A 17,184-nucleotide genomic window follows, 5' to 3' on the forward strand; every position below is an offset into this window, starting at 1 on the left:
TTAAGGAGCAACAGATCTGAGAGGAGAACACACAAACACTTGGTGCAATACCAATCATTTTAGTAGCGAGCAAACAGGCAAATTTTCTTAAGAAAATAATGTATTATGTATTTTCACCCTCTTTGTCAACTTTAACAAAGGAGGACAAAGAAGTGTGTTCAATGAATGGACTTACCTAACCACAATGCCTGTTAAATTGTTGAGCTAAAGCTCTTTAACATTGTATTTAATGGATATCCCATTCTCAGCCTACCTGGTGTATTCAGCAGCCGGGACATTTTGCAAGAATAGGAGATAAACTGCTCACAGTATTCAGCACTACTGGTAATGGCAGAAATCTGGTCCATTGTGGCACTGTAGTTAAGCTGCAGCACAGATAACTTCTCCGGGCTGTTGCCTCCCACAGAAGTCTGCACTTGCAGATCATGGTACACAGTTGTCCATACTTTATCCTCTGAAAGAGAGGGCAAGAAAGACAAGACAAAAACCGGTAAGAGACTGACAGTGGAACTGAGTTCAAATAAATTTAGGCCTTTGACAAAAGATAAAAGTGTTCTGCTAGATATTTGTTGAGGTGGTAGTGGGGAAGGAGGGCACTGCACATGAAAAGGTCATCGTGTGACAGCATTGTTCCAACTATGAACTGATGAAGGGAAGAAACTCTGATCACCTTTATGAAAAGATACCAAATATACCACGTGAGAAGTCTTCCTTAAACAACTGATGCTTACAGTTACATATGGAACTAATAAGGATTAACTTTGATTAGAAAGGCAGAAGCCTGATGCCCTAAAGATTCAAAGCCTTTATGTGAAGAACCTTCACTGCGTATGGTAAATTGCTGTGGGCTGGAGATCAACACTGCTTTAGTAAAGTAGTAATAAAACAACAAGCATGCACCAAATTCTCATGTGGTTACACATTTAGCAATTAACACTGAAATTTTTTCCACATTTTTTACCCAATATATGTTCTAGACTAAAACAAAATTACTGCTTATTGAGACTTAAATATTTTAAAACAGCAGCACCATATAACGTTACTGATTATGGTTATGGTACAGATAGCACCATAGGAATTAATCAAAGTAGAATGGAAATACAAAATCTTCTGTTTAGTTGTGAAAAGGCGCAAAGAAGGAGGAAAGAAAACTTCAAATTTTTAAAGAAGAAATACAGCAATACTGGCCAAACCTCAACACCTCCAACAAACTTTTTTTGCAGGGTCATACCAAAGTGTATTATATCCAGCCCAGAACAATGTATGCATTATATTTCTCTAAACTACTGAACAGTAAGTCCCTAGAAATGTTACAAATGTGGATCATTTGTCAATAGTTACCAGAGAAGATTTAAGATGAGGTATTATAATAATGAAACAGCACATTCCACACTCCTTTGGTAGCAAGATTTGTTGAAGTTTTAAGGGAGTTTAGAAAGGAAACAAAGACAAAGCACAGAAACTTTGCTGTTATAGACCAACCATTTATTTTTCTTAGAGGGACATTCCACTGAACTAAAATGAAAAAAATATTATCTGAGTAATATAGGGCTTCAGAATGAAAACTATGAAGATTCAGTCAATATTATTGATATTGTCTTCCTGTAACAATGCTATTCTATCACTTAGGCGTGAAGAATTTTTAAAATTTAGGTTGACTGGGTACCACTCTAAAAATCCACTGTTTCAGCTGATATGTACTACTCATATTGTGCACCTCACACAGACAAGGGCTGAAATAGGTCAATTATCCTCTGTAAATAAACCACAGAAAATTCTCTTTTTGCTATACATTAACCTGAAACACATTACCACAAAACTTCCTAGAAGTGAATCAGATTTCTTCAGTAATATTTGTCATGTAAGGTTCTTTCACATTTTAAGTTGTTTTTCTGTTTTAATTTTTCTGCCTTTTATATTTCTACCCCTGAAGGCAAAGTCAAATAAATCTATCTTGGAATAAAAAATGCAGAACCTTAAAAACATCACTAGGAATCTACTCTGGTGCCTTAAACTGGCTTGTAGGAAAGCCCAGATTCCCAAATGAGTCAGGCTTTTTCCCCAGGTGTTCTGTCAAGTGACACCACTGACCACCATTGTCCTTCAGAGATGCAGAAACAAAACACACCCACACTGCTAACTTTGCTGTATTTATCACAAAAACAGACTCTCTAGGGAGATCACCTGGCATTTTCTAAGTATACTAATTTGCCTGACAGATGCATCTTATAGCGATGAAACCCATAAAATGTAGTGCATTGCAGTATGTTTTCAATTCTTCTATGTAAATCTCTTGCCTGTTAATGCAAATCTCAGTCATTCTAAAATTTGTGGCCTGCACTTTGATATTTTAACTATATGGAAACACTTTACCAAACTGACACACACTCAAAAGTTCTTCAGTACTTCACCAAGTTCACAGGAATGTGCTCACATACACTGATGAGTTTTGGTGCAATCCAGGGTAAAGATAGCTCTCCACATTATGATTATCCTTATCTCCAGGATTCTGTACTCTGCCTTATTTTCCAGTCTTAATTTTACTGCATAGTGCCAGGCTATTTTGGATTATATTGGAATTGTGTAGATCCATGTGTTTGCAACTGATACGGTGTTAAGTCTTTCTAATCAAATGTTCAGAGATAAGGTAAGCAAAGCAGACAAATCCTCCACAGGTTGTACACATGACTAGCCAAATGAGATGAAATTCAGCATGTGATGCAAGATGGTTATTATTTTAATAGTCATATCCTTAGTCCAATGCTCTTTGTAAAACACAGCAATATTCTTGCATTGAGAAAAAGAAATTAAAAAATCAGGAGAAAGGAATCCCGCACCCAAGTACCAATAAAATTTTTTTAATTGTCAGCTGTCAAATTATATAGAGAATATGATCCAGTTTTGTTAAGAGCCTCATATGGAAGTTTACTGCAGATTCATTTTCAAGAAAGGATTGAGATAGTTTATACATTCACTGACAAAAACCTCTCATTTGCGGCAGAAAACACTGTACTTGTAAGAGCAAAAAAGCATCAGCAAGGAATGTACTAGGACAGTTAGAGCCTCATATTGGATTTTTGATCCAGCAAAGACTCCTAGACTAGCCACTAAGAAGGTACAGAATGTGACTAGCAACAGGAATTGTGTTAGGCACTATGTTTGAGAGGGAATTTTCCTTTGGATAGTAGATTCTAGCCAATATACAGTCACTTTCCCTCCAAGTCAGGAAGCTTAATCTTTACTGTGGCACACTGTACTAAAAATGATATAAACATACTCCTGTCAGTCAAATGCATCCTCTGAACAATTGCAAGACCTTTCTGTCAAAATACAAGTGCGACTAATAGTTAAGCGCTTGTTGCACCTTGCAATAGATCTTTTTATCAATATACAAATATATCTGCATAAAGTCAATAATCTTTTACAGAAAAGCAGTTCAATCTCTTCCTGCTGTCTAAAAGATGATGGGAGATTGATTAGGATACATCTGGTCAGGTAATGAAAATAAACTTAGATCTTATTTCACTTGCAACTAATTTTTTGATAATCTGGCTCAAAAGACCCATGAACACATTCAGCAAGCTGTCTTGTCTAAACTCTGGAAGCTGAAACACCTGTGCCTGCAGGTCAGGCACAGAGAGAGGGTGGAGCAGAAGTTGCAGCTGATGTACAGGAAGGAAGCTTCTTCTCTGAGTAAGGAATGCTCTCCACATGTTTTCCTGATTTGCCTGTAAAGTACTTCCATGACACAAGGACCAAAACTGTACGGAATGGTAGGGCCTTTCCTGGGCTGGGAAAACACATTAATAGGATAATATGGTCACAGACAAAAATCCATCTCCTCTCCACACCAAATGCAGACTCCTGAATACATATAGTTATATATTTGTGAGGCTGGCTTTGAGGTGTCTGGAAAGACTGAAAGGAAGTAGATGCCAGGCAGAAATCTCAGCCTTATCTACTGAGTGCTGATTACAAACTGCTTTTTGCCTTTTAGTCTTAAAAAATTTGTTAACGTGTTTGTACTTCCCATGAAAACCAGCTGGGCTTTATAACTTGAAGATAAGGCCAATGTCTTCACTCATGTTTTCAGTTTCTCAGAAACTCCTCATTTCTTGAGACCATTCTTGAGAGAGATGGAATCAGTACCTGGCTTGTAGTCACCTTCCATTACAGAAAAGGTAATGCAAATAGTTCATGCTATCTCAACTATCTGTATCTTCACCATTTATGGCATTGTTGCCATGTAGCTGAGAACAGGATAGGTATTCATAGTTAATATATCCTTATTTTCGATCAATAGTACACAGAAGTCCAATTTAAGGTACACAGAAGTGAAAAATCTGTCCTAGCTAACAGTAATTTGATACATATTCCTGGCAATTACTCTCACCACAATACTGGGATGAGTATTCCTATAATACACAAGGAGTTATTTGAAGAACACCTGACATATGGCTATTGCTAACCACAAGTGTTTAGAGACAATTTGTCAGCCACAGCTGTGTGCATGATTTAGGCACCACCAAAATACACTTCCCCTAGACATGGAAGTATATGAGCTCCTAACTAGGCTGATTCTAGCTTCCTCACTGGAGGACAGAGTACCAGCAGCAGCTAATTGCTAACACTTCAGGAAAATAAGGGCCTCCAAGATGACCACTTCTTCATTCAATTGCATATCTTAGATGTTTTTTCTAGTGTGTTGCAGTTGCACAGGAAAAAAAAAAATGAAAGAAAAAAGGGGGTTCTTCCATTATTTTGTTTTTAGTAGTGAAGAGGAAGCCAGTAACCATATTCTTAATAGAATTCATAATGGTTTTCACTAGGAACAATCTAATTAGATCCAAACTGCTGATAGATTTGATGCAATTATAGAGAAAATAGGTTCCCTGAATTTAGTCTGTACATTATTCTTTGCCGAAACTGTTCTTCTCTAACAGAGATATGTTATAGTAAGATTAAGTTCCTTAATTTAAGAATATTTTTTTTAAATAAGGAAATGACCAGTAGTTTCCTTAAAATGACAATAAAGTGACACAATTTTTTTTTTCTGAAAATGCTCTTCAGTTGCAATCACTGACTATGACCTATAGTTCTACCCACTCACTACACCTTTTTCCAATAAAAAGTGAAGTAGGTGGCTAATAAAATAATCAATAAGTATTAGTAATGGTTCACTAATGAAAAGAGAAATGAAATTAAAAATTTCCTTGTTCACCAGCTATTCAAGTGATCAAATCAAATATTAACATAAGTGATTTTTCCCACTTAATATTCAACATATTTCATGATGTTATGATGATATTTATCAATACACTATTGAGTATTTTGCAGATAGTCAGTTTCTGCTACTACTGAACTTTCTTCACTCATTTGTTTGGTGCTCAGTTAAGCAAGAAGGCTTGCTTCTCACGAACAAGTTAAGTAATCTTTTGTAATGATAATTACTGATAATAAGATTGAAAAATAAATTTCAGAAAACATAATGCTTCTATTGCACAGCTATGGATACATTTTTCCCCTTTTATTTTAATCTACAGTTATATGGATTGCTATTAGAGTTTTACCTTTTTTTTTTTTAAATTATTGGACTTATATGCTTAAGATATTATTTTATTAGGTATTTTGAAGAAATCAGAAAACAGTTTGATTTCTCAGGAAAGATCATCTGCTCTCTCTCTCTCTCCCTCAATATATCTGTGGTGGGTTTTTTGATGGATGCAGATTCCTGACCTAAAGTTTGGCTGATATATGAGAACACCTTGGTTTCTGGTTGAAATCTTGGAGAAGATGATTTTGAGAATTCCTGAGCATATAAAATCTTGGAGGTGGTTCTTTACCAGACGTCCTGATTTTTACCATCATCAGTGCTTTTGTCCCTTTAAATTAGATTACTGCAGTATGTTCTACAATATGCTACACTACAAATCACTCAAGAAACTAGACAGGATAATCCATTTAAAAGTGGGCTGTCTTCTAGGGAGGACAAAAATGGGAATGGTAATCATCTCATATTATAAGGTCTGCAATTTAAGGTCAGAAAATTTTATTTTCTGATAAGAGCCTACTTGGTATTGTTAAATTGTGTGGAATGGTAACGCAACAGTCACTAGCAATGTGAATAAACTAAGCAGCTTTTTTACAACAGTGTTCTAGACACAAGACCTGATGCACACAACTGATGTGGAAAAAAATACAGCAGGCCATATCCTTTTCTCCATCCTTTTATATTTCTCTATGTGTGTGTTTATATATAAAAGCTCAAAACTATATATAGCAATTTAAAACTAATTCTGCTGTGGATTTCAAATGAGCTACAGCTGAGTTTATAAAAATGAAAAATATACTTTCGTTTGAAGTTAATGAGTGCTTTGACAATTTTGCCTGAGATTTGAAAATGTCAATTTTGCAGTACAGTTACTCTGGTGATATGAACTGCTATCATCTTACTAATGTAGAAAATGGGGTTTAGACAGAGAAATTCAATATTCAGGAAAAAAAAAAAAAGAGTAATTGAAGAGTGTTCTTATGAATTTAATTCTATAGAAAACAAAGCCAGTCAGTTTCTTAATCTATTTAGGTGGGGAATATAAGCAATCCCAAAATGTAATTGAGCCATTCCTGCACTCATTTTCTATGTCTATTTCTTTCATTCCTTCCTTCCATTGTTTCTTGATCAAGATAATAATGAATCTTCAAATTTAACTGAGATTCTTATGTTCTTTTTTACTTACGATGGTATCCCATGAGGCAATACACTTCCCTTGTATTTACATAGTTTCTTTCATAACAGTTCAGGAAAGAGAAAACTATTTATTTTGTGAACTTACAGTAATATTGAATGGTATAATTTTCTAATAATTTATATAGATTAGATAAATTCAGATACTTTACAAAATGGAGTGGAAGAAAGTGAGCAAAATACAATTTTCAGGAAACCAAAAGTTTCCAGAGAAGTGATAATGACATGGCTGCTCCAATGCAACTTATTAGAAATCTCAAGGGATACTAGTGAAGCAGCAAGTAGAGGATGAATTCTCTGGATTACTAGAGATGATTTTGAACTATTCAACACAGTTTTCTGTGAAAAGTTAATGACAAGAGTACCTTGAGAAACAGAATAGAGATCACTCTTGCCTTCAAAGAAAAAAGACTGCAACAACAGATATTGTTATGCTGAAAAACAGTGCCTGGGGAAAAAAGCTTAAATCTGATCTGGGCCCTAATGTCAAATTACCTCCTATGGGTGTTATTAGAGGCATGGGTTTAAAAAAATCCTCTATTGAAAGGAACAATAAATAATGAGATACAGTATAGCCATATGAAGGAGGACTCAGATCATTTAAGTGCCTGGTCTAACAGATGGCAATTGCAGTTCAGTTTAGATTAAGGAACATTAAAGTCAAGAACAAAGGACATAAAAGAATCAACAGTGTGGTTGTTTTCAGCACAGTGAGCAGGATATGGGCAAAGGCTGAAAACTTTTTTAACAGTTAAATAACTGAAGAATCAACAACTGATTCTACTTTCTGAGGAGCAGCCTCATATATAAACAAGTACTGTACAAACAGAAAGATCAAATATGTCTCCTTTAAAGCATCTTTCAGTTCATTCTAGCATATCATAGGAGCATATGCATGTAGAAAGAATCAACTGTTGCGTGATTTTTTTCTTTTACAGAGCAACATACCACAATCCTTTAGCTATGATCCCAAACAGGTCTTCCTAGAACTACTGAAAAAAGTAGCACAGTTTTAAAAAATATATTTCAAAGTATATCCTGAAGAAAAGGGTTCTTCAAAGCTTTCAGCATGTTAGCTATGACCATAAGAAACCATTTCTTGAGCTGTTCTAGCAGACTTTTTATTTTCATGGAGAGACAGAAAGACACTAATGTAGGTCTTAAGTGCTACCACTAAAAACTCCTATTACCTTTCACTACACCATCAGCTAAGTGCTTGGATCCTCACCATACTCTTCACTGATCCAACTTAGTAGTCTCAAGAAGAACATACTCCACTCTCTTCTCACACATCCTGCTAATCCCACTATGTAGACAGACAGGAAAAGGAATATAGTATGCTGAAGTACTCTTTCTAATTATTGAATCAATAAACGGAATGTTGGGCAACTTCCTGAAAAACTTTCTATTTTTCTTTCAAAAGGCACCTCCAGATTGGAGGACTTACACTTCCAAGTTTTAGTGCATGTTCTTGGTTGTTTACAATTATTTCATCATTATTCTGAATCATATTGACCACATTTAAATTTAGGAATACAATTTTAATTACTCATAAACCTAAGTATTGTCTAATTAAATAACAAAAATTACTATTATACATATTTTGGTGCAAAATCATGTTTCCTCTATTTTTTGACAACTGTGCTAAAATTTCTTTAGATAATTCAAGAACCATTGCTATTGGATAGACAAGATGGACAGCAGAATGAAGTTTAGTTATGTTGTGACTGACAGAAGAATTTTGATGTCTTCAATGTCTTTATTTGTAATCTCTCAGACGAAGCATGACTTGAATTCTATACTAAATTACCATGCCATGCATTATTTTAAGACTTTCTATGAAAATTTTTAGTACATGTGTGGTTTGATATGTGGCACAGAGTGACATTAGGAGAGAAGAAAAAGTCAATCAGACTTCATAGTAAAGTCAGCAAATTTAATAACGTATGCTCAAAAGATTTTCCTATTCTGAATGTTATCGCATTCTGTCTCAATTTAAATTTGACAGTAGAAGAGAAAAAACACAAATTTCTATGCTAGTTTACAGTAAAATACGCAGCTTGGTCCTGAGAAAAGACAAATATCTCATTTTCACTTATAAGTAGTAAAGTTCACATGTATAATTCTTCTAATGGAAGAAATAAAAATACTATAAGAATGGGGAATAAAGATCATGCTAGACCAATAAGAAATTTTTGACTTCTGGAAATTCTTGAATGTTAAGTTTTTCACTTTGTAGACAAAGGATTCCTTCTCTTACCCTCTCATCTCAGGACTACCATTAAAACACCATAACTCGTTGCAGGGGACATTTTTTCCACCGGAAGGGAGTGCTTTTGTACACATGTTTCTTTTAAGAAAATACAAATTAGCATTTTCAGAAACTCCAACTATCCTTGCAGTATCCTACTTCAAGTATCCTTTACGCATCTGTAAAAGTTGCATCCTAAGTGTCATATAGGTCAAAGACAGCTCTGTGTAAAAGCAACACTCTGAGAAAGCCGAATGCTGCACCAGCTGCCTCGCTGGCTTCCTGCTAGCAGATATCCAACAGAATCTTGCTTTCAGAAAGTTCTTTCTAACATGAGAAGAAATGAAGGAAGATGTCTATTTCCATGAACCTAGTTTTCCTCAATAGTCTTTTTATGTGTCAACATAGAAATCACAGCATATAGGAAACACCACAAAATTTGGAGAAGAAGGTGGCATATGTGATAATGAAGTTGCTGTTTTACTAGATCTAATATTACTTTCTTTTCCATCAAAGGATTGCATATACTATCCCATATACTCCAAAACCACTGAGAAATATAACACAATCTATTAATATATTTAACACATCTCATTATGCAGAAATTATATATTTTAAATTAATAATTCTGAGATGCTGGAAAATTCACAACTGTGCATAATTGAACTTTGTAGTTCGGGTTCAACAGAACTGAATAGCTAAGTGTTTTGTTGTATAATTATCTGGAAAAAGAGGTAAATTGTCTCTATTCCTACTGAGGTATGAAATACATATGGAAACCAACCATTAAAACAGCAAAACATTTTCTAGAGCAAAGAGAAATTTGCAAGGAAACATTTCTTTGTATTCACCAGTCTGATATTTAGAGGTTATAGAGAATACTACATTGGATCAGACAAATTCCACATATGGTGAAGCTGATACCTGCAGAAGTCAACTACAGCTTGTTCATGTACTCCAGCTTGCTTGCCCTGGACCTACCCTTTGGCCTCTGTCAATCACTCTTCCTTATATATACATGATCTTTTCTCTTGGTAAGTACATGTGTACCTCACACAACTTTCCTGGCAACAGATCTGCTTGACTACATTTTATTTAGAATTTAAATGATTTCTCCATCATAGTATAAAAAGATGATGTCTGGAATAAAATAATTACTTTTGAAGTGAAATTTTCAACAATGATGGAAACCATTTAGCAATCAACTACTTAGGGGTCTTCAGGTGCTTTCTCTAATTATTAACCACTTTGCTATTTATTTCATTAATTTCTCCATATCTAACAAATAGGAAGTTTATTTCCTTGAAGAAGACAAATAAATTATACCCCCTTGAATATTAAGGCAGCCCTCTGAATTCCATAGGGTTCTCCAAGAACAATTAAACTATCCATGGATCAAATTAAAATAGTGACATTCAAAAAGTCTGTGAAGTTCCTCTTGCCCATCAGAGATACATATGTAACATGTATATTCAGTGTACACTATAGCAGATAATGCTCATTGCTTAACTTCTAAATATTACCCACTACAGAAGATGAAATTCGTGAACAAAATGCTGAGATTTTATGAAGGCTATTGACTTTTTTACACTCTGAGAAGCTGCAGAAATCAATCTCCTTGCAAATGCAGGTCTGAAACTTGCATAACTGACGATGCATATTTATCCCGCCCATATTATTAAAATAATTCAAAATGCACATATGCACAAAATTTTGGTGCATAAGGAAACAAAAAGCAGCTGCTGGGTGTCCCTTTAAAGTAATCTGGGCATTCAGGCAATGTGAGTATGGGGATTTGTAGCTGTACATTGCTTTGGGTGTAGGGATGTCAGAGGTGAAAGCAAGGTTTTTGGTTTCCTCTGCATGAACTGTGCAGAGAGTAGAGCATGTGGGATTCAGACACTGTTCCCTGCCCAGTGCTAATACATTTGCTTACAGTGGAGTTTCCTAATTTCTAGAACTGTTTCAAAGTTCTGATGTTGCTGATGTTGCAACTCAAACATTTCAGTAGAGCTGAAATTTCACTATAATGTAATCTACTGAGTACCCACTTAGTAAAATTTTACTAAACATGCAGACTGGACAGCTCAGGAAATTTATCACAAAACAAAAGTCTTCCATCATTAATTTAAGAACCGAAACTAATCTCAGTTTTCAGATATAAAACCAGCTTTCATTTGTAGCATTTTTTTAGCCCATGAAAAAAATTGGATCCCAAAAGCAAAGCCATCTATGAAAATATCTGACATTAAAATGTCAATGTGGAAATTCAGTGAACACTAAATTCAACAAAAGCAAAAGATCAAAATAAAGCTTTTAAGAATTTCCCAATAATGGAAAAATATTCACACTGTATAGAAAAGGTGTGAACAGCCCTGTTTTCTCCAAAATCTATATTATTGCAGTCTCTTGGCAGATATTCACTCCGGCATAAGAATACATTGCAAATAAATGAAATATAAAAATCCTTCTATTACCTTTTAAAAAAATGAACAAGCAAACAAAAAAACCCCAAACCTAAAAAAACATACCTACCTAAAAGAAACTAAACCTTAAATAAACCCTGGGATTTTTTACAGAGAAAAAAGGACAGACCTTTTGAGGGAACTGACTACCTCAAGACATTCACAGGTCTGGGCCAGGATTTAGGTTTACTTTTATTATTTGCTCAAAAGCATACAGATAATACTGACAATTGCTCCACATGCAGTGTCATTCATGAATCTGAAGAAATATCTTAGAGACCATATAAAGCAGAAAACATTATTGAAAAGGGAATTGAAAGAGAAACAATATTGATGTTGGTATTAAAATATTAGTTTAAAATACATTTCAACCAAGTGTTAACAACTGAGTTAATAGAAGACATCTCCCAGACCTGGAAAAAAAAAGGATGGGAAGGAACAGAAGTAATTTCAAGAGAAATTATTTTTGTTTCAGCTACACTTTCAAAAAAACATTATGTGATTTGACAACATTAAAATTTAATCTTGAAAAATTGTCTAGGTTTGGCATTTCACTTAATACTAAAACCCGTAAGATTGATTAGCAACTTCTACCTAGGAAGAAGGCTGAAACAGCAGCTACTCTAATTTGATTCTTCTGTCTCTGATGTAACAAAAAATATGATTTGCTGGTCTCTGGCATCTGCAGTTCTTCTTGTCCACTGCAGATGCCACAAAGCCCTGCAAAGCATTTGAAAGTATAGGTTTGCAATACAGCTGGACATTAAGTAACATGGTGTTTATGTTAATCCGACAATTGTAGCAAAAATCTGCAACAGTATCAGGCAGAAATTAAATAACCACTCAGAGCTGCAGGACACTGTGGTAAAGACTGCAGAAATGTCAGCCAGCCCCTCTGAATATTAACATTAATTAAGTAGGTTAGTGCCTTTTTTTGTAGTTTTCATTTCCCATATATCTGTACTTTCTAAGTAATTTGGTTTATGCAGTGAGATAGACAAGCCATGAATACTCATGGCAGTGCACAAAGCAAGTTCATAAGTCAGTCCTTTTGCTAATGACTCTTGACCAGAAATACTTATGAGTCTGGGCCTGTTGTTTCTACTCTGCCTAGCAGAGATGTATAGTCTGAGACTGAATAGTCTCAGTATACCTTTTGGTGAGCATCCAATTGGCTCAGCTGGTTGTTCATCAGGTGCTCACCATACAACACAAATAAGATTGACCATTTCAACTTAGTTCTATGGTAGTTATTAGAACAAAATTAGCAATAATGCATCTTCAAGTAGAAAAATGTTTCTGACAGAAATGTGTCTGATCTACACCCACAAATAATACACCCAGGCTTTGGAGAACTAAGTCAGCTTCTATAGGATATCCATGTCTCTGTGAGAATACCAATTCCTGTGCACCAAGCTATTGCTAAGAAAAAGGGAATCTAATTGTGTAGTGATGGTCCTAGGTATCCAACACAATTATTTACAACACTGCCATTTCAAATTGCTTTGTGACAGTATTTTTTCCTACTACTACTGACATGACATTAAACTTTTTTTTTTTTTTTTTTTTTCATCACTACTGAGAAGCTTAATTCCGCTGTAGTCAGCAAACACTGGTCTGAAAGAAAAATCTACTGTGATTTCCAATTGTGATGCACAAGTGCATCCCAACACGAAGATAAAAAGCTATTCTCTTTGGAGGAGTATAATCTCAAGATTTAGGGTACTGCTTTGGCAAAACCCACAAAAATAATATTAGGAAGGTATAATTTATTCTCACCAGTTTTCCTAACTTGCTTACTATTGAATGCTTCAGTGTGTGCAGAGTTAGTCTAATAAATCTCATCTAGAGTAATGGAAGATTATTACCTCAATAGCTCTCACTCAGGGAAGCATATCCTGAAACATACTAGATAAGGCGAATATTTCTAGGCCTCCTGAAGAAAACTTGGGCTTAGCAAATGGAAAAAACTGTAAAGCAGGAAGCATGAAAAGCATGTTAATTCTCTTAATAATTGGAACTTTGATCATAATAAAAATGAACCCAGACTCCTAACATTGAAACACTTGGCTTCCAGTACACAAGTGGAAGGAGATCCTTACACCTATCAGTTAAGACTTTCTGAACAAGAGACCTGGTTTGCAACTGCATCTTTCCATTCCAAATCTAAACATTTTCTCTGCAAGTTCTCTGCAAGTAGATGCTCCCTACTCACTGTACAAAGTTTCACAGCTCATCCTATGGTCCTGTTGGTCGGACTGTTCTCACTAAATCATATGGAATTCTAGCCTTAGTTTGTTCTTGAGTTGTATCCTGTTTATTTCAACCAATCTTCACTTTCTGGTGCTGTGGAGCAAGGGATAATCTCAGTAGGTTGCAGCCAAGTCTGGCTCTTCCAGGAGATTTCTTCATTGGTTTTAATGGATCTAAGTGGTCTCTTCACAACATTTTCTGATTGACTACGATATTTTTAGTGGAAGTGCTACTTTCTGTGACCTTGCAGCTAAAAAGAAATGAAAAAGGCCAGTTTCCTGATATCAGGAAATTATATCAGATTTAAGTAATTTTTGCCCTCATTGCTATTCCTTTTCAGTCTTTTTCCCACCCTGTGGAAGTGGTGGAGGGGAGTCTACAGCATGCTTCTGGTGCTGCCCTAAAAAGTGTACTAATCACCCATACTCAAAATTAATAAAAAATATTGTCTCTAGGTTTGCATTATAGTTACTGTGAATTTGTTGTCTTCTGTAGAAAAGCAGTAAGACTAATTTTAAGTGATAAAATGCAAGCATGTAAATAATCTTGGGGTCTTGGAGTGTTCAAAGATAGCCTTCACACAAAAACTTTATAACACTGTACACTCACATTCTTACATAATCTTTATTAATTCACTTATTAGGAAGTTCCTGGTAGGGAGACATGGGAGAATCATTCTGTAATCTCCTGCCTGCCTGGAGAACTGCATCAGCAGTACATTCCCTAAATGTGTAAGTACAGATCAAAATGGATATCTTCTGCAGCTTATTCATTGCCCAAGTAATTTCTTATTATAACTTGCCTTTCAGAGCATAAAAGAAAGCCTGAGAATTTTTAACAGCAATAGTGTCAACACAGTTTACCTGCCCTTCTAGGGAAATTTATTTAGAAAATTATACATCAGGGTGGCAGCACTGCACCCTGAATGCTGGTTGGAAATTCTAGAGTAGAATGAATCTCTTTCCACTCCTAGAAGGTGCCTGTAATTTTTTCATCACTTGTCTATCTGTTTCAGAAATAAGTGAACTTAATATACCATTTGTGGTCTGTACAGGATTTTAGATATTTCCTTTTAACTAATCTGCTCTTTGAACATTTAGCTACATTGTTCCAGTCTCAGAGAAATTATCAACAGGAACAACATTCTGCACAGGTAAATGGTGTTCTTCCTAGTCCCACAGTCAGCAAGACAAGACAGTAGTACTGATACTGACATAAAGCACAGGCTAGAGGCAGTTAAAGAAATAAAGTAGGTATTTATTTAAAGGCCTCAATGGATACACCTTGGGCAGCACAAGAGCCCAGCCAGGGCTACACCCAAGATGAACCCAAAACGTCCACAAAAATGTACCACTTGTCACGGGGCCTCTCAGTTTTATAAGTTTTGGTCCAATAGCATATTGGAGTTAATTGTCCAGTTATAGCTTTAGCTTATGAAGTCCCACCCTTCTTGTTTATCTCTCTTCAATCCACCATTGTTTATGCTCTTGGGCCTGAGATTAGGATCATTTGTCCTTGGTCCCCAGCTAGAGAAGGAATGGTTTTTTCTACCTACTCTGTGAAGAAAGCTTACTATCCCCTTATATGAAATTCAAAACTACACATTAAAGCAGTACAGAAACTGAAAAACATAAAAGCTGAAACCTGAGACATCAGTAGCAGTCAATAAAAAGCAGCCCTGGATAGGAATTGATGAGAAGTCGGTCTTTGCACTGTTGACTAAGGACAAGGAAGCGGTAAGAGAGGAGCACATATGGGAAGGCATTTCTGTATACCACAAGTCCCACAAGAACTCAGTGACTCACACCTTCCAGGCTTTGAGGCAGTACAGCTAAAAGCCCACAGAAGCACAGAGCAGCTTTCCCACTAATACAGGGAGTACGCAAAACCACATACCTCACACCATCTGTACCCCTCCCCCACAAACAACAGAAGAAGTCTCAGAAAATATTATCATCACAATAAAATAAAATAAAATTTGCAAAACACCACTATCAACTCCCGCTATTTCAGGGGTAATTTAACTGTCTAGCCTTAACTTGACCTTAATTTTCTGACTAAAAGCAATAATAAAAGTTCTACAGAAAACACAAGTTTTGTTTGGCCTTTCAATAATATTCTCTACAGGAACAATTTTCTAGGGATAACTGAAGCATATCACTGGCCTGAAGCAGCTTGTGCCAAGTTCCTTACATCCCCAGTAGGGAACAAGTGTGTGGGAGTGAATCCAGAGCCAAATATTTGCTTCTAGCATTCACAGTAACAGTTTGAGGTAGATGGTACTCCTCATCATTTTATTTCCAACCATCCCTTTTATCTGCTCCCCCAGTTATAGACATATTTCTTGAAATATGGGCTTGTGGGATCCTACAATGCACAGAATTCTAAAAATAATTGTTGTATTCTAATTTCTGAGAGCTTGGTTTCCAACAAATGAGGAATATTTTCTGATTGCAGGTGATGTGAGGATTTTTTGCTTCTCCTAGACCAAATAATTCAGCAAAACAAAGACTCTGCTTTATTTTCAACTAAGTCTGCTGCATCACTCTCAAAAGCCAATTTGTTCTCCTGCTTTGAGGTCATTACACCTTTAGTCATCTTATGCCTGACATAATTTGCTCCAACTTTGAGCACCTGAAATGCATTAAGATGATGACATGACATGACATACTTTTATTCATGTATATTCTTATATTATTCTTCAGAGTTTGAAATGGGGCAGAAAAAAAGGGGGAAGAATTACAGGAATGTAGTCAGACAACCAGAAATGTTTCTATTGCTTGGTGGGTGACTTAAGAACCCACCTTGTGTGTCAATGATAAAGCTTCTGAAAGAGAGCAAATCAAGAACTTTTGTCCTGAAGGCAGACTTCACATGATATTTTTTGTTTTATGGTTCAGATATTTTCTCAGCATTTGCAAACTGGGGTAGCTTTTCACTTTCTACACATGCAAGGGTAACTGCAGAAAACATCTAGAGATATTCCAACATTATTTAGGGTCATGTGAGTTTAACATGATTTATTTACTCAAATCCTAAAGTCGTGGCATCACATTTTCATTATTAAACATTTTTGCTTAATCAAGTCACCAGGTGTTGATTCACAACCTCCCCCCACTGCCAAATTCTATGATTTTATATTATGAAGAGCCCTGAGATTATTAGAACCTTCATCTCTTTGTGGGGGCTGTTTCTATGGCAGTGTATGTTTCAGTTGTGAACATTATAAAAGCTAAGTAAAAACAATCGTTACAATCCCACAGCCCTTAATACCAGGCTGCAGTCCTTTACTCTGACATCCTTAAAAGCCTGACAATATGAAAAACTTGACATGCTGTCACAGAACACAGTAACAGACTGCTCTCACTCATTCCTTGCCATCTAGATAGTGGCGTTAACCAGTCAAACTCAAGTAACTGCCAAGCACAAGGGTGCCCAACAACATCACTTTTTAGTGATAACCTGAGGCA

The 17,184-nt window shown here is 35.7% G+C and overlaps 1 protein-coding gene across 1 annotated transcript in view; it reads right to left on the reverse strand.

The window, feature by feature from the left end:
- Window positions 1-17,184, reverse strand: part of CNTNAP2 (contactin associated protein 2) — a 1,012,072-nt gene that overhangs the window by 300,056 nt on the left and 694,832 nt on the right. The window contains exon 13 of the mRNA XM_041466404.1: window positions 254-454. Within this exon, the coding sequence (XP_041322338.1) occupies window positions 254-454 (201 nt within the window). The remainder of the gene's footprint in view (window positions 1-253; window positions 455-17,184) is intronic.

Source organism: Pyrgilauda ruficollis, unplaced genomic scaffold (assembly GCF_017590135.1).
Source record: "Pyrgilauda ruficollis isolate IOZ18807 unplaced genomic scaffold, ASM1759013v1 scaffold2, whole genome shotgun sequence".
NCBI classification, from domain to species: Eukaryota; Metazoa; Chordata; class Aves; order Passeriformes; family Passeridae; genus Pyrgilauda; species Pyrgilauda ruficollis.